At 40.8% G+C, this 18871-nt stretch overlaps 1 protein-coding gene across 1 annotated transcript in view; it reads right to left on the bottom strand.

The window, feature by feature from the left end:
- Positions 1–18871, bottom strand: part of MYO5A (myosin VA) — an 85195-nt gene that overhangs the window by 55194 nt on the left and 11130 nt on the right. Inside the window, exons 4-5 of the mRNA XM_086471340.1 lie at positions 17482–17626; positions 1697–1853 (exon numbers count right to left, since the gene is read on the bottom strand). Coding sequence (XP_086327466.1) covers positions 1697–1853; positions 17482–17626 — 302 coding nt within the window. The remainder of the gene's footprint in view (positions 1–1696; positions 1854–17481; positions 17627–18871) is intronic.

Consider the following 18871-nt stretch of genomic DNA (forward strand, 5'->3'; position numbering starts at 1 on the left):
TGATATTTTGCCCAGCAAACAAATAGCAAACTACAGACCCATCCTGCAGAGCCTCTTACGGCAGCTGCCACTTGGCAGACAGGCAGTGAGGACACGGGCACCTGCCCAGCCCCAGGCACCCCCTCTGTGGCACGCAGGGGAAGGCAGACGGGGCGCTGGGCACCCCAGGTGCTGTCAGCCACACGCCGAATCTCAAGGTGGCCAAGGATGGCATGACATGTACTGCAAACATCGGAGCAGGGAAAGGAGTACTCTGGGATTAGCTCACACCTGCAAAACTGCCATTGCTCCCCAGGGCCCAGGCTGCTCCCACTGGGGTCGGTGCAGGCAAGGCTCAGCTCCCCTGGCTTCCTCCCATAGCTGGACATTTGCATCCCTCAACAGCAGAGCCCACTGGCCATCAGGGCACAGCTTGTTTTATCCCACAAAACAGTTTCAAAACACCACACAGCACTACAAACCAGGCACAATTACCTTGTGACAGAACACACACAACTGTGATGGGACAGCTATAGTTTGAGTATCATGAACTCCTCATGCCAGGAGGAAAGAAGGAATAAAACATAGTTCATTTTTTAAAATACCTGAGAAAGAAAACAATGGCAATATTTTGCATTTCACATTTCACTACACACACTCCATTTACTCATGTCTATCCACTAGCAATTCACACTATTGCACAGAGATGCTAAACATCTACCAAGGCACCAGTTGTCCTAAGCATTTTCTTACGTTGTCCACAGGCATGCACATGTGCGTGCCTATAGACAGTGCTGCTTCTCTCAAGGAAGTCTCCCAAGACCATTCCTCTCTGATGAATCATTTCTTAACATAGTTCCTTAGTTTCAGCTACAACTTGAATCTACACATGTAGGCAAAGACACAAAAAACAATTCAGATGAGCCTAAGAAATCTTTTCTGCTTGGCCATGATGTCAGAGTTACAGTGTCTCCTGAGCTTCCCAGAGAACAGAGATCCTGAAGCAGGAGGGAACTGTACATGGTATCTCACAGTCTCTTGCCAGCACCTACGCTCCCAAGCCAATGGCTCTGGGACTTGACTACAGTTAGTTACACAAATTTCCAGAACCGAAGCATGGGTCTGAGCTAATTATAACAAAATTACCTCTTCTGTTATGTTTTACCCCTCTGAAAGAAACTGTGTGCATCTCACGTAACTTGGCTTTCTCAGCCTATCTTCCCTAATCACGTTACCTAAAACTGAACATTTGCTTTACTCAACAACTCTCTTCACTTCAAAGTATAATCCACCTGGCCCCACTGTGTGATGTCCATGTTCAGTGGGTAAGACCAGAAGTTTTAATCCTCTTCAGAATTTTACAAACAAAACCAGCCTTCTGCACTTACATTTGGCCAGAGGTCTGGGAACTACCAGGGTTACAAAGCTGAATACATTTAAAGCAATATTCGTATAAAAATTACTCTGTTAAGTGAAAAACATTAACAATATTGAAACATTACCTCCTGTCTTCTCTCAGTCTTTCATAAACACTACACAAAATGATGCCTAGAGCACCTCCTGGTAAATGGATTAAAATCAAAATTTAAAAATTTCTTTATTCTAGGTTCTTTGGTCCTTAAAAAAAATATGGATTGCTCTCTCTATGAATGCTTGTGTCAGCCCCAGAATAATAACTGCAGCTGGAGGGTGGAGGTTAGTGCAGTAGCTCTCTTACCTCCATGATGGGGTTGGAGGCCAAGACTTTCTCCTCAACATTGGCTTCACTTGCAGATCCACTGACTGTGGCAAAGTACCTCATGGCATACTTAGCAGAGACGGTCTTTCCAGCTCCAGATTCCCCACTGACAATGATTGACTGATTTCGCTCATCTCTGAAACACAAAGATGTGTTAATTACCAGCTGTTATTTCAAGCACAATTATTTTTTGTGCCCCCAACTTGGCAACAACTCTTCCACCATAAATGTTAGCAATGCAGCAGTAACATAAATGCATGTGGCAGAAACAAGGCTGTTAGTCACCAAGCTACCTGAATGGCTGATTGGACTGCCTGCAAGCAGGATGCTCAGTCAGGACTGATGCTGCCACGACAGTCCAGCCAGCCAGCAGAGCTGCTCCAGAGAACCTGGCTACAGTCAAGTACCTGTTACCACTATTCACTACGTACTTCTGCAGCTACTTCTATACAAAGTCTGTGGTACTGTGCTCCACTAAATTATCAGTGCTCGTTAGTAAAGATCATGAATGCCATCTTACAGACAGAGAAATCAACAGCAGAGTCAGCAACAGAAACCTTTCATCCTTCTGATCTAATCACCAGCTTTTCCCAGAATTGTTCTGAATCTGAAAAATTCAAGCAGGGCTGTTCAGGACACAAATAGCAACTCCGGAGTGAAGGTGATCCTTTTGTTGCAAAATAATTTCTTCTCATTTAAAAAAAAATAATCTCCATTTGCTACTAAAATAATTTTCTCTCATCTCAAAGAGGGCTCTATCCATAAACCCCGCCTGTATGACTAAGAAACATAGTACAAAATAACAAGGATAGAAATTAGCATTTATATAGCTTGAATCTTTTAAAACAAAGACCACACATGCTTTATACAGTATTTTATATTTCCAAAGCAAAAGAGGTTAAAGTGAATGATATTTCAAAATACTCATATGAGCTGGGTGAGCTTAACTCTATCTTACATACTGGAATGTGGAGAAAGAAGGAATAAAAACTTACCCCAAAGCTTTACAGAGATGGGGCTGGAACACAGAAAGTATGGCCAAGCCCCAGACCAGGCTGCTCTTACAGCACGGTAACTATGAATGAAATTTCAGGCACGCACACGTTCAGGCAGCACATATACTGCCTGCATGGCCTGCAAACGCCTGCTGAAGCCATCAGCAAGTGCTATGCAGGGGAAGCGAAGAAATATGCATGGAAAAACGATTTGTGGTTTCTGTAGCCTACAGGTTTTCCAGAAGATCTGGGGTTCTATTTCCAAGATAGTCAAAAAAAAAACTGCTGATGAAATGACGAAGCTAAACTACAGATCACGTTGTTACTCTCAAGCTGCCAACTATCTTCAAAAACATCGCCAAGCCCCCAGATAAGAGCACAACTCCAGCATCTACTTGGTGTTCCACAAAGACATAGGCTAAAGGAGCCTCTATTACGCCACACATCTCCAGGAGAGTCAAGGTGGGATTTGTTTAACTGAATGAAGGCATCGATTGAAGCAGATTTTCCACATTTTGGTAAAAGGAAATTACTCGAAATGGCTGAGTGCTGAATTAAATTTAATAGGAAAGTGTTAAGAAGATCAAAGCAACCTAATTTTATGTTCTCAACTTCCATTTAACACTTGCAATAGGTGTGAATGACTACAGCAGAGTTCACACATTCACATACACCAAGCTGTCAGCCTCAGTGAGAAGCTGTGGGAAAGCATAACTATTTAGCTTGAATCCAGGTTGTGTGTAGTCCAGGTTAGAGACTGAACTGACAGAGACGCCAGCCTTGGTCACAGGAAAATGAAAATCCGCCGATGAGACCTCTCATTACACTGGCCATCGACCCTGCTGCACAAGCTCCTAAGGGAGGTCTGTGGTGCCTGGGATGGTTTGCAGTAGCGATGAAGATTCCCAGCTGGGAAAGGAAGCAGAAACACTCTTGCTTCTTCCTCATTCCCCCTCCCAGAGTCCACCAGTGGTAGGTAGATGGGCACTAGGTATAGCCTATAGCTCTGCATGTCAGGAGGTGGCATGAGTTACATGGATGCTCATGGTCAAAAAGAGCAGACGAAGGATGGGGGAGAAGTCCAACTGAAAGCATAATGGCTGGCTTAAATGGGCCAACCGATAACAAAGAAGTTTCCTCTCACACAGACAGTTCCTGCAGTGAGTCAAAAACAGAGAACAATTTCTTCATAGGACCAGCGTTGCTCTCCCTTATTCCTCCTGTATTCTTTCAAATAAAAAAACCCCACCATACTATTCTATATGGTATATGAAACTTCTGGTGTGATTCAGGAGCTGCCTAACACAGGAGATGGGTAACCACACAACAACCTTTTCATTTGTAGAGCACCAAGCTCTGTTTCATCTATTAACTATCATTAAATATATGAAGACTTGGGAAAGTAAAGTCCTATGAAATATATCCTCTGATGATCAAATTATTTTTAGCTTAGTTCCCAAAGCACAGAAGGCTTTCAGAAAACAAAGCACTCAGTCTACATACTTCTCACAAAACTGTCACCAAAAAAACTAACTCTGTTGCCAAGAGAGGAACACAGAAATAAAGGTGTCTCATTCTAACCATCACATCCCTGAAGGACATGTGTGATAGCATGGAAAGTGCATGCTGGTTTTGCAGTCCCTAGTCCCCGCATCGGGAGCTCAGGAGTGGTAGGAAACAATAGACTCTTCAGAGCACTGCAGAGGAGGGAGCTCCACGTTTTCAAACATAGTAATGAAAAAATGAGGTTGAAATAATTTCTTCTTAGGAATTCTGTTGCTAATTAGCCTAGAGTTTCCTTCCCCCATGTCATAAGATAGGAAGACGTACTCTTCTCCTTAGCACTCATCCGTGTACTCAGGAATAAGGGACACATTATTGCCCGACTGTGTAAGCACATATACATACACACTTTTCATATATTCGCCTAGAGAAGATTGGGCTGGGTCTGCGAGAGCTGAAAACATTGCTGCTATCTCTTCTGCAAGGAACAGTTGTGTTTGCAGCAGCTACCGCAACCATGAGAAACAAAGGGCTCACTCATTGTCTGCTGCGGAGTCCTCTCTCATCGCCCTGCGAGTGCTCCATCCATGCTCAGAGCCTCTCTTGTCTTCAAAAGTACATTAGTCCATTGTTTTGCTTTAACACACTGGAGTGACCATTCTCTAGCATATTATTCTTTCTGCTTTTTGGCAGAGAGAAAGGAAAACACAACAAAACACCCAAGATCACACTTAACGTTTGAAGAAAGAGAAATTACAACATCTCAACACCCCAAATACAACAGCGTCAGGGCATGAGCTGTTACTGCCACAACCCCACAGAAGACTTGGCATATGGATGTCCTACCACAGGCAGCAAGATACTTAAGTCTTTCAAGAAGGAGGGTGGGGTAGTCCTGCCAGGCAGCTCTGTCAGCTCAGCAGAGGGCTCTTTTATGTCATTACACTTTAAGGAAACAAAACGCCACATTGAAAATAAAATAACAAGTAAAATAGAATCAAAATACCTTGGATAGTGCATGAAATGCTGTGAGAATTAGTTTTAATGGTTTGGTATAAGCAATGGTCCACCTAAAACAGAACCTCTGCTTATGCAAAATGAAATGTTCATAATGAGGCTGCATTAAAAACAAAATAAAATAACAAAAAAACCCCAAACCAAAACAAAGGAAAAAAATCCCCAGAAAACACAAGTAACAACACCTTGAGTTCTTTCTCAGGTATAAACACCACCTTTGGAGGTATTTTTAGTTACATCATTAGCCCCCAACCTTTGACCTGACATTTTGAGCACTTAACATGTCACCAGTCAGGAAAAAAGCTACAATTAAAACTTTTGGACAATGAAACAAATAAGTAGAGCAACAGCGTTATGTGTGACACGACTTTGCAGCCTGATGCTCCATTCCATCACCTATGCAACACTTCATCTTATTGGAGCTTCTTCTCTGAATAATGCCCATAATTAGACAATTTAAAAATTAAGATTACTTCTGAATAGAGGGAACATTTTAATTATGCTTTTGCAAACAGAATTGAGGGAAAGCAAGCCGGGAGATGAGAAGGTGGGAGAGTCCTCTTTCACCCAAAAGTGGATAATAATCGCATCCTAGGATGCAGAACAACATTATAGTGATACAATACTAAGCCAAATTATCTGAAAAGAGGTGTTTAACCCCAGCAGACTGAAGCAGATTGACTGGGAGCAGTTTACCATTCATGGAAACACAAAATATGTTCAGGTATTGGTCAGGATCACATTCAGCTTCTGCCATTTCTGAACAATGCAGAAGAATAAAAGAATGACAAAATCAAAAAAAACACTTCAGTTCTAAGAGGACAGGCCCGAACACTTCACAAGCTGAAATGTGAAATGATGGCCTGAGACTGCCTGCAGTAGCAGGGGACTTGATTCAGAAGTCTTCCACATCCATTTTCTCAGGCCTATAGTTGAAGCGTCATGTGAGGGTAACAGCTATTTCTTGTCAAATAAAAGAACAGTAACTCACTATGGAATAAATAACTGATAATTTAAAATAGCGTTATCTATCACAAAAATAACGGTGATGTCTAATTTTCAAAGGTAATACTCAGATGCTGTATCCAAGCCATACACAACTCCACTCCTTATGACAAGCAATGGCCATAGCACGAGCAATAACAGTCACTAATTTTTCATGTCATAATTTTGGTAAAGGTCAGAAACAGATATCTGCATATGCTGGTAAATTTTAAAGACAATTTTGCTTTACCTCCAAAATTCTGTTGACAGGCAATATGTTTGTGAGGAAATTCACTGTCAGAGTGTCAAAACAGAATAGATGTAAAGCTACCTAACTCCTGGAAGCTTAACTATAACCTACATTCCAGCAGGGGTTTTTTTACACTTTGAAAAATCATTGCAAAATTCAACACTGAAGATAGCTTCTGCTCAAAGTAGGTTGAGCACTGGGGAAAAAGAGACTGCTACAAACTGACTTGAGATACATTACATGGAGAAAAGGGTTTTGTAGAATATGAATGAAATAACAATGCATAAGAAACCCAAAAGTGGTCTAAAAAACCAAAAAAATCTTGTTTTCAAGATGTGAAAAAAACCTTTGTGGAGGATATGCATGTATCTTAATGCAGAACTTTTAGTAGCATTGACTACTACTAACTTTAAATTCTGTATTTCATAGAAATCTAAGGAGACACTTTCCGAAGGGCTCAGAATGGAGGAAACGCTACTCCCATGAGGTCACAGTTGCCAGCTGCAGTGGAAGCAAGAGCAAGACTGTCACTGGGCACCTTCAATGTGTACAGAATGCTGCAACAACACTGACTAAACATTGGTAGCTGTCATTATCTAAGGCAGCTTTTAACGATTTCAATCGACCACTGGAAAAATAGAGGCAAAAAATGGGAAAAACCAGTGCAAGAAATGAAACATTGAAGTTACCAACATTAAAGGCAGAGTTGTCAATTTTCAAATAATTTTCATTCCTTCAGATCACTACACCCACTGAAGCTGGTTCCCTCAAAAACCAGAACACCTTACTGCATCACAGCCCTTATTTCCATAGCCAACTGTCCAAACAGATCAGGATAATCAAGACATATAGACTGAAAAATCCCTACAGATATCTTTGTTTACTTTCTTCCTCTGTACCAACAGAAAAGCCCTCTTTGAAGCAGGAACACTAAACCAGTTAAAAACCTATCCATCAATAAGCATTTCTGAGGGGATTAAAGAAGCCCGGAGCTATTAAACTCGATCATCAAAGCACAATATTGTTTTTGTGGTTTTTTGCTTCACATGACTGATGCATTGGATGTATCACTTGATCTTGTCTTTCAGGCTCATGACTCCACAGCAAATCATGTTAAATAGATGTATGTAAGCATACACACCACAAAAACATCAGCCTGGGAAAACAAAAGGAATACAGAATTATTGACATCAACCTCGATATTTGTATCAATCCATTCATACCCAAGCCACCAGCATCTCTACCTGGCTAAAGCGTTATCATTAACAGCTGATTTTAAAGACTCTGATATGGACACTGAATGCTTGCCTGTGATGAACTACTTCAAAGTTGAGGTGTCTCAATGCCATATAACATAGATGAGATTGGCAGAAAAGATCAGAGTGAGATATCATTAATATAAAATGAAGAAATGAAACAACAGGGCAATCTGATAAGAAGGATGTTAGTATTTGCCTTTGATCCTAAATCATCTATGTTTATTACTCTTGAGGACACTGCCAAGGTGCTGATGTTTTTAAGGAAGCTTCTTGTCAGGGTGATTTGAAGGCCACCACTTTCAGCACATCTCCTCTCCTCCCTGCTGCAGTGCTAAGAGGTTTAATTAAATCTGCTGGGGGTTTTTTTGCTTGTTGTTGTGGGTTTGGGTTTTTTTATTTTGGTTGTTTGTTGGTTTTTTTTTTTTTTTGTGGAGTTGATACTGGTTTCTTCTTTTCTTTTGGAATAACAGGTTTAGGTTATGACTAAGGGCACTAACCCCATGGCATGCAAGCGTTTCATTTTTTATTGAAATCAAACCAGCACAAACTACTGCTAAAGGCAGCGATCTTCAAACATTGAAATCTCCTACTTCTTCAATGCAAGAATAAGAACACAATAAATAGCTTTTATTTAATCTGTCAATGACAGTCATGTCTGCTTTATCTCACTGCTGTTCCTCTACTGCAGTTCTGTAGTAATAAGGTAGACTTGTAAGTCTGAAATTGCTTTACATTTTGAAAACAGTGAATTTTGAGTGATCAAAGAGCCTGACACAAACTCCAAGGTAAGGAACCTGTAACTCAGGGACCATTTGGGAAAGATCCTGTTCTCAGCATACACACATAATTACCTCTATTATCAATGTGCATCGTGCCCATCAAAGACAAAAGGAACTTAGTGATATGCCATCCTATGCCATCCTGAATTACAGCAGCAGGGAAACCAACCCAAGAAAACAACTTTAAAACTAATGCCACTGCTTAAAGGTCAGATAGGATTCCTTTTGAAATGCTGGCATGTTTGAAATCTTGCTATACTTCCATTATCTGCAGCTACTCCGAGAGCCACAGGATTAATCAGGGACCAATACAAATCCAGGTTAAGATAAGTGATATGTTTTACACCCCAAACTACAAAGCAGATTTCCAAACTGTGCAAGGATACACATACATACATGCAGCTGACATGACTGAGTGTCTCCAGCAATGCAAACATAACTCTGACCTAAGTAAGCAATCTATTTTTTGCAATCAATCTCTCAGCATCCCCATTGCATATTTGTGACAGATTATGACCAAAATAATCTGCAGTATCTACAGTCAGATATCCTATACATTCACACATCTTTGTATTTGAGAGCATGACTATACCAATCTGTTTAATAAAGGTCATTTCCCCTCATGAGGCAGCTATAAAAAAAAATAAGAGCACAGAAAATTTTGCCAAGTAACTTCCTCATTGATAAGATGAAATAAAAGAAGTTTACACAACGCACTGAAAGTAAAAGCAGTGTGGAAGTGCTAAGTGGCATTGTAACTACTTTATCAACGTTCCCAAGTACTTTAGACATACTGATCTTAGAGCAGTAGAGAAATACACCTAATACTCCACCCATTCCAAACTAAAGCTGATTCAGTCTTGGAATAATTACCCACAGAAAAGATTTTAAAACCATTTCTTGTTAAATTCATTGGCTTTCATCAGTTATCAATATAAGTTGAGTTCTCTGTAGTATGGAACGTTTTGTGAGCTTCACAGAAAGCAGCTTGATTAACTTATTAAGAAATTTAGAAAGGAACTTCCCAGACGCAGGCAGCCAGGCCCAGCAGGCCAAAAGGAGCACTGTCTTCAAGGAACTGGGCATCTTCCACCACAGGAAAAAGGATGCATAGCAGATGAATGCAGGGAAAAGAACAAAGTAACAGAAGGACAAATCCACGGTGTAATATGAAATTATAACGTTTTTGCACACCTCATCTGAAGGCTCACTAAATAGGTCTGACTTGAATAAAGGCTGAAATTAACAGAGTGTTTCCTAAAAATACCAGTGATTGTAAACTTGAAACCAAAATACAACCATATTTTTTTTCCTAGAACGCTCTCCTTTTTTCAGCATGAAATGTGGTTTGCGAGAGATAAATGCATTTTTTTTTGCAGAGCTCACCAGCCTGTGCTCTCCCCAACACCTGCCCTCCCCAGACCCCTCTCAGGGTAAGTCCCAGGTTCACTCTTGGGGTAATCATGCTCCACTCCTGTGTGATGCTTCCATCACTACAGTTATTTGCCTTTCTAAAAGACCAAAATTGCTTTGGTCTAAATTGAAAGGCAACTGTAAAAACCAACTGGTAAAAATCCACCAGCTCTGGAAGGTTTAGCATGAGTCAGTGCAATATATTTAGCTTCACCTTTGCCGAAGTGTGGTGTTGCGTGGCAGCAAACAAGGCTGTGCGTGTTTAGCAGCGCTTGTTCAGTCCAAAGGCCTTTGAAATTCAGCCCAGGGTGTGCAGCATCTGTTAGAAGCCATTATAAAAACTGGCAACTCTACAAAGCCAGGATTTGCTTTTCAAATAGAAGTAATTTAACTGTTCAATAAATAAATAAATAAATAAGAATTAATTCAGCAGTTTTCTAATGCTCTCGGACTGACAGAGAACAGCAGCAGCCAGGTCTGGGCAGCCTTCCCGGCACCTCTCACATCGAGGGCAGGATGCAACACCTTACCCTTCATCAACCTTCTGAACAAACTACTTTAATCACAAAGTTCTCTGCAGCCCTAAATAAGCTCTGTTATCCACTGTTTCTGGATTGGGCTCTTGGCTTGCTTAACACGGGAAAAGCATCCCCGTTTTGTCCTCCTTCTTTCCAGCTGCTTCCTACAGCAAGCAAATCTCTCCGTCCTCATAGCTGTTGAGCCCCTCTCCCTTGGAGGTCACCTTCCTCTGCAGAAGTCTCCCCTGCAACCAGGCAGCACTGATAAATGCCACCGCAGCGCTCTACCCTTACCTGTACTGCAGGAAACCCTTTTCCCTCATTTTTAAAGCTTCCTCCTCACAGTGCTCCTCTGCACAGCGGGCACAGCCCCTCCTTCCCCGCAGAGTCACGTCATCCTGCTGTTCCCCGTGCCGAAGCCTCCAAATTCGCTTGTATTGGCACATCCCAAAAGGTGCGGCCTGACACAGATAATTATGTTTTCCACCTTCAAAGGGCTGTTGTGTGGATTAACAAGGTAACTTTTGTGGAACGCCCAGGATGTGCAAGTGCTATGTAACTGCTAAGGATTATTACTAGAGACTGAAGCGCTTTGAACCATTCTGTGGTGATGTGATGGGGCAGGGGGAAGAAAAAGTGAGTTCTGCCCCAGGAGCAAGTGCCACTTCTTGTGCAGAATAGCAGCCACATTTCTCTCTCTGTTCCACCTGCACACCCTGTACCCATCGGTTTATTTTGACTATCTGGATCTAACATGCTCTGACCTGACACATCCCAGTCTTCACAGGCGCCATGCATTCAGAGAACTGCTCAGCTGCACCTTGAGTCGCAACAATGGCTCCCGACTAAGCAGTAAATAAATTCTTTGTAAAATCATTCATTTTTAATAGTCATGAAACATTAGTCCAACAAACCCTGTTCTTTAATCACATTTCTAAATATACTTCGAGTTTAACTGGTTTTTTAAGCCTAACAGCATTTCTCACTGACATCTTTAGCCACTGGAGAAAAGAGGACGTTCTGAGCACAGGACCATGGGCTGGAAGCTTAGTGCCTGGGACCAGCTCTGGGCTGATCCAGACGTGGCCACAGCATACCATCTCCGCCTTACTTGTCTTCTATACAAGCAGAAATTGATACACCAGTATTAAAGGAGACAGACTTAGGTGATGCTTGTGAAGTGCCTGGAACACACGAAGCCTTCCATGAAAGCAAACGCTATTATGCAATAGATGTCACCTGGCACAGAGACCCCTCAAGGCTGCAGGAAATGAAGGCACGCCAAATAGAGCACATTCCCTTTTGTATACTGAACAGAAGTTAGCTTGGAGAGAATGTTACCAGCAAACTCATTTAACTGCTGCACTATCAATTACATACTCTATTCTCACGCATTTTATTGTCGAGCTGTTATGATCAAGTCATAGACACTGGATCACAATTTTTGATTCAGGGGCTCTACACCCTGCTTTTGCCGCACTCCCCAAAGTTGCTCTCCTACTCCCTCATGTCTGTTTCAACTTCTAAAATGGAAATAACGATACTGATCTCTTCTGGAGAGGACTTTGAGATGTGCTCACAAAAGTGCCAAACGAAGGCGAAATATTACTATTACCCATAACTTTTTAGTTAACAAATCACACCACTTCCCATTTTATTTGTATCCACAAAACACTGCTCTTGACTGTAAAAATGGCAAAAGGTGAAAAGATAATGAATTGACAGTAACATCTCTCAACACATACAAATGAAGAGAACTGAGGTCAGCACATGCTGCAAAATCATGACAGATTGCACTCCAGAGGAGCACAAAGATGAGCCAGCACTATGCAACTGATTTATCTAGGGATTAGTCAGAGGTCACTCCTGCAATAGTTTAGGAAAGCTCATTGCTTAGCTACCAGCAGGACACCTCACATGAACTCTAGCTTCCAGCTACGACCATACTTAACCCTTTTGTTGCCTAAAAATAATCACTGCTCAGAGAAGTAGGTCCCTGGATGTTACGTCAAGTTGATTACCCCATCTGCTGTCTTGCACCCGTAACACCATAAAATGTCAGACCCAAAGTATAGAGACTGTTCCAAAATCATCTGTTCTCACCAGAAAGGACAATTTCCCTTTTCATTCCAATTTTAACAACAGAGCCCCAAAAGTACCACCTCTTTTCAAGGTAAGTTTTTCATTTAAGAAGTCATATGTCAAAGCCGTAAGTCAAAGAAGGCCGCTGTGTGTTTGCACAGTACCCATCACAGTAGGCTCTCATTTTGTAACTGGATGCAGGTCTTGACAGGTTGTTAATCACCCCCCTCCCGACTTCTGCCAATGGAGTATCCATTTATCAGACACTCAGAAGCAAAGCAGCAGCTGATCAAACATGCCTTTTTCTAAGAGGACATCATCTTGGTATGCCTGGGATAACTGGAGACTGTCAGTCAAGGTGCTTTCAAACCACCTACTCAACAGCTCACCAAGCTTCCTTTTGAACAGAAAGTGTTATGAAAAAAATCTTCCTGTAGCTGAGAGCCATCAGATACAAGCTGAAAATCTGACAAAACAGAGAGGCAGCCTGCTTATTAAAGGTAATTTAATGAAAAAGATACACACTAACATTGAATAAATTATTAAACTTTGTCCAAATAGAAAAAGCAAAACTTTGGAGACTGACGTTTTTATTAAACACTGTTGCTTTCTGTCCTGGTATTCATTAAGTTTTATAGGGATCTCATCAGTATGTAATTCTGTTTCCAAATGTTACTTTCAACTTACACTCTGCTAGACAACTTTACTAATTAATCAGAAGGAAATCTCCAGGTTAATTCATTAAATTGAAAAGCACTGAACTCTGCCGTATCTGTCATCAACCATGAGTAGGATGGAACAAATCAGACCAACAAAGCGCTGACAAAAAAAAAATACATTATCTTAATTACCACAATATACCCCTACAAGGCAGGGGAAGGGATACCGTGTAAGAAAGATTTAGAACTTCTTTCCCTAATAGTGTTAGGAAACTGATAATCATTAGTCTCATCCGTTAATGTAATTCTTAACAGTTTCAAGAGTATAATCATCAACATCTCCTCTTACTGCAAACCATACAGTTAAAAATCAAATACTTGCCAACTCATGCTTTGCCTCAATTTTCCACAGAGGGCTAACTGTGAAGACTGAACTTTTTGGTTAACAATTTGGAAATGCTGACTTACAAAAGTGGTATGCATTGCAGTTCAAAGGGTTCAACACATGCAAACACTCACATGCTGACACTGTAGTTTACATTTCTGAGACAAAAATAAGTTCTTCAATAATAATCTACTTCCTTTTAAATTGCTCGTCTGCTTTAAACATTGTCCCTAACCTGTATATGTTTGCTCAAATGAAGCAAGCTCTCCATGAACAATGCACTCCTATCTGTGAGAAGAGACAGACCTCTGAGAGCAGGTCCCAGCTCTTTCCAAAAGCACAGCTTGTTGCAGTTGTTCCTACAGAACCGCAGCAGCCCCCAAACCGCTCTGCACAGAAGCCCTGTGGCAGGGGGGAGGCCCTCGGATGGGTCCCCATCCGACCAATCCTGTTCCCCCCAAGCTGGGACACGCTCGCAGGTGATCTCCTCCCGCCCGGACAGAGGAAGGGATCTGCTCTGGAACACCTGGCTCAGGATCATACAACCGAAACAAATGAAGTTATTGGTAAGTACGAAGCATACATAACCCTAAGTCTAACACAATTTAAATGCAGTTGTAAAACTAGTTCATTGCTTATTTTGGGCACAGCAGAGGAAAGGTGGAAATGAAGCTGTCGGTCTGTGCAGAAAAGCAGCAGGAGACAGAGAGAGAAAAGGAAAAGGGCACAAAGATACAGATGAGAAGGAGGGAGTAGAAGGGGAGAGTCAGGGAGGCGGTGGGTGGGAAGAAAATAAATGGTAATCCAAAACAAGATTAGTCTTAAAAGAGCTGTGCACATTTTCCTGTGCTGAGAAAGACAAGAAGGTACTGAGCAAACAGCAATCACCCATTTAATTGTCACCTGCCGGTAAAGACGATCCATATTCCTTTTCATTAACCCTCCAATGGAAACGAGTGACAGAACTGCTGTTGAAGGAGCAGATAATGGATGCCCAAACAGGCAAACCACTTCACTGCCCACGCATAGCACACCATTTGTCTCTCTCTATGCAGAAAATTTCACATGCAAAGGTATCTTTATGTGCTGCTTTATACTGCAGGTAATAATGCAAGCAGTTCCTGAATATCACTTTTCGTGCACAAGCCAGCTGTGAGCTCCATCCCTGTCATTCTAGCAGCCAACATTTTTGCACTGTATTTTTTCTGAAGAGGCAATGCAAATATTTAGTGTACAATCACTAGCTTTCCTGATTGCTGTCATGGGCCATCTTCTTTGGCTGAAGAAGACCACAGAGATCATTTAGTTACAACCATGCACATGGAAGGAGTTTCTCAGCTACAGCAGATGAAGTAACGAAGCTAGCAAGGATAAATCCTAAATCATTACGTTATAAATTAACAAGACCTAAGCAATAAATGTTTAAAAGAGCTCACTGAAACCTTATGGATAGAAGCATCGTCACTAATTATTCCAACATTCATTTAAATATAGTTAGAAACAACAGAAAAATAAATCCCACCAATTACATGCATAAATGCAGATTAATGCCATACTAGTAGCTACCATATGAATATTCAACAAAATTATTAAAGCGCCAATGAAATAGTCACAGACAATCTGATCTTCATTTTTAAATAACCAGCTGCAGAAATGTAAATCTACACATTTTTTTCTTTAACTTCGTAACTCAGGAGTAAAAGGTGATTTGTTCAGCATGTAGAAAGTATCACTGAAGTTAAAGGGCAGGACAACTTATTAAGGCATTGGAAACAGTGTTAGAAAACAAAATTCAACGAGCAAATCCAGTTTGTCCAAATGACAGAAAAAGTTCTTAAAAAACAAACAAGCCAAAAAAAAATAGACAGACAGAAAAGGAAATAAACATTGTGAAACTAAATAAACAATGAAATTGTTACTTCAGTGTAGAGGAATTTTTTTGTTTTCATTTTGTGCTCAGATTTTATTTTGCACCTATGAAAGTACTGTCAGTTATTCATAAAAGAATAACAAATTTTTGATAATATGTTGCAAACACACAAAGGAAGGAATTCATTAATGCAAGAGGATTACTTAAGATATCATTTCTCATCATCTGTTTCAAAAAGGAAGTTCTACCGCATCTTATCTGTTGTTATTCAGGACAGCAGAATTGCTGGAGGGCGCAGCAAGAGCTAAAGAGTAGGCAATTAACACAAAAAGGAAAAACCACAGCAGAAACTCCAGCCAAAATCTGAGCCTTCATCTGACAGCAGAGAATGCAGATGGTGGCAGACAGAAATCTCCACTGCACAGGCTTCAGCTAATAAGCACACAGAACACAGGCGATCCGATCCAGCAATTTGAAACTTCAACACAGGTAAGAAGTAAGTCTGCTTCACACAGCGCTTAGAGGCAGACAGTGGAGAGAGATCCCCCTTCAACCTCTTACTTCCACTGGTTAGCATCAAGAATAAAAATTCTGGGAATCTGGATTACATCCATCACTGACATATAATTGCAGGTCACTGTACCATGCCTCAGATGTAAAATAAGGCTAATAAATTCTTGTTTTGTAGAGCTTTTAGAGGGACTTGAGTAGCAAGTCTGTTTAAAACAACAGTGCTCTAAATCTGTAAAACAACAGTGATCCAGACTGAAAGAACCACAACGCAGATGTGACTGTCACAACACAGAGTTTTGCCTTTATATTCCCATACCAGAGTAAATGTCTGTTTTCATAGCAGAAAGGAAAGAAGACAAATACCTCTGCCATTCAACAGTGCAGATGTAGGGTATTTTTGAAAGATTGGCTATTTTGCAGTTACCCTAAGTCATGAAATGTTGCACTGTACTGTACCGCTGTCTTTTGAAAATTATCTATTACGTGGGTATTGTGAACCACCATATTCACATGTGCAGCTGTGACTTCACAGAGTACAGAGCATTTTATTAATTCCAGCAGTCACCTGGCTTCTTAAATGAACAGATAGCTAACTGGAAAGATGAACATTTTACCATTTTCAGCCTATTCTCCCCTTGTCTCCCCCTCCTGTAGTATGGCTTGAGGGCCATTGTGATTAATGCAGAGATCTGCCACTGCTTTACTTGATTAATTCAATCATGAGCTGTATTATCAGCAAGCAAAACTGTATCAATAGCTTGCAGCTCACCAGTGAGGATACCAGGGACCATCTTGTTAACCAAAGACCACCTAGTAGCCCAAAAGATCTTTATCCTAGAAACAGTATTTCAAAAGCTCCTCAAATTGGCAGGGTCTTGGGGTGAAGGTGAAGAAGTTTCTAATAACCACTCTCCTTGGGTGACAAGTGCATTTTCATGCAATGTTTAAAGAAACGAGGATTTCCTGTGCAGCTGTTACAGTGTCCTTAGAGACACTGCTTTCAGGCACTGTGCAATTGTCCCTCTGCTGCCTCTTAATTCTAGCCAACAACAGCCGCAGGCAGATTACGTAGCTGGGACTTTACTGACTCCACTAGGAGCCTATAATAGCACTCATAAGCCGAGTGATCTTTTTTCTGTTGTCAGTGTCACATATAAATACGGAACAGCTAAGAATCTGGCATTTTTCTCTTTAAAAAGTCACTGATGATTAAAAAGTATCTCCACATTTTGATAATCAAATTAAAACAACATAATCTTATAAAGCATTGGTCTAATTTTAGACCTAAATACTGATGAGATCTGTGGTTGTTCCTGTAACCTGTCAGTAGCCATCATCTCCATGGCATTCATAAGGCTTTACTGTTCACTAACTTAGGCAACTTACCCTCTTGTGAAATGTAATAAAGCACTGGATTAAAGACAGATCTTGCAAAATACTTCATAAGCTATAAATTAAAGAGAAGGCCATCAGCCAGAAATGTTAAGTTTTATTCCTTTTAGAAAAAAATTGCATTCAAGACTCATGGTCTACAAACCTGGCCATCTGCTTATACGCTTCTTCAGCCACCGCAAAGATATGTGGATCCATATCCCCCATATTTTGGCCACTGTATGCATTGATGATATCTTCGCCATAGATAGGCAGTTGTTCATAAGGATTTATGGCCACTAAGACGATACCTACAAAGGAAAAGAAACAAAAGGAATTACTAACATTTGTTTCAAAATAAAAGAAACCAAAAAATGGCTTTAACACCAACTATTTTGATCCTCAAAGGGATCAAAAAATCTACATGTAGACACATTTCATAGGGCTGATACACAGCAGTACACACTCATGTCAGGAAATTGAGTAATTACAACTGTAGAAGGCACAGTAAAACCCTCATCTTACACATCTGCGTGTGTAACTACTTACACCTTGCATTTTCTCATTTTTCCACCCCAATTAAACACTTATCTGTCTGTTTTAATACCACTTAATATTACAGTATTCCTAAACTCATGCCCTTCTTTTCCTCTCCCCGCACAGGAAAACTCAGTCTTACTCCATACAAACTTCCCAGCCACAAAGTGAGATCTCAAATGCTTTCGGTACAATTTTCTTTTTCATGAGAAACAAGGATTGCTCTGCCCACAGGCATGATTTGACAAAGATTACTTATACCTTTCCCTCCTGCAGCATTTACAATGGGTAGGGAACACTTATTTGCTCAGTGCAGGGATGAAAACACTGATCACTGCCACATGAGACCCAGCCGCGTCAGGCAAACCGTGCTCTCTTGACATGGCAATTTCTCCTCACCTTGGCAATATGACAATGGGAAAAGAAAATAAACTCTAATTTTAACTGTGGCCATTTAAAAAATATACTTTCTTCTTACATATATATTTTGGTGCCTAAAAGCAACAATGCAGGTGCAGATGGCTGCACAGTGTCTATAGCAAGCATGCTACACATGGACAAACCATCCCTGAAGAACCTGCACCAGAAGCATTTCCATAGCACTCAACTCACTTCTAAATTTATTCAGAAATTCACATGCACACATACATGCTTCCTCAATGCAGAGTCCAGCCCTCTGCTCTGTGCAGATTATAGTGTTGTGATGTCTGTCTAAGAAATTTTCCATAGAAAAGCTGGGAGAAGGGAAGTGAAAGCATCTACAGTCTGGCACTGCTGCTGGGAGCATCATCCCATTTTTAAATCCTGTCATGCATTTATAGACCAAGCACAAACCATAGCAAAAACATTAAACAACAGCAGAGTATCTTTCACTAGAGATCTGAGACCTCAATCTATTTCCTCAAATACATGGCAAGTTTTACATCTAGACACGCCCATATAAGTAGAGTCAGTGTTTTTCCATCAGCCATGACTTCACTGAAATGACTCAGGAGCTCAAGCAAAAAGTCTCTATAAAA

Source organism: Leptosomus discolor, chromosome 11, assembly GCF_034619465.1.
Source record: "Leptosomus discolor isolate bLepDis1 chromosome 11, bLepDis1.hap2, whole genome shotgun sequence".
Lineage (NCBI taxonomy): Eukaryota > Metazoa > Chordata > Aves > Leptosomiformes > Leptosomidae > Leptosomus > Leptosomus discolor.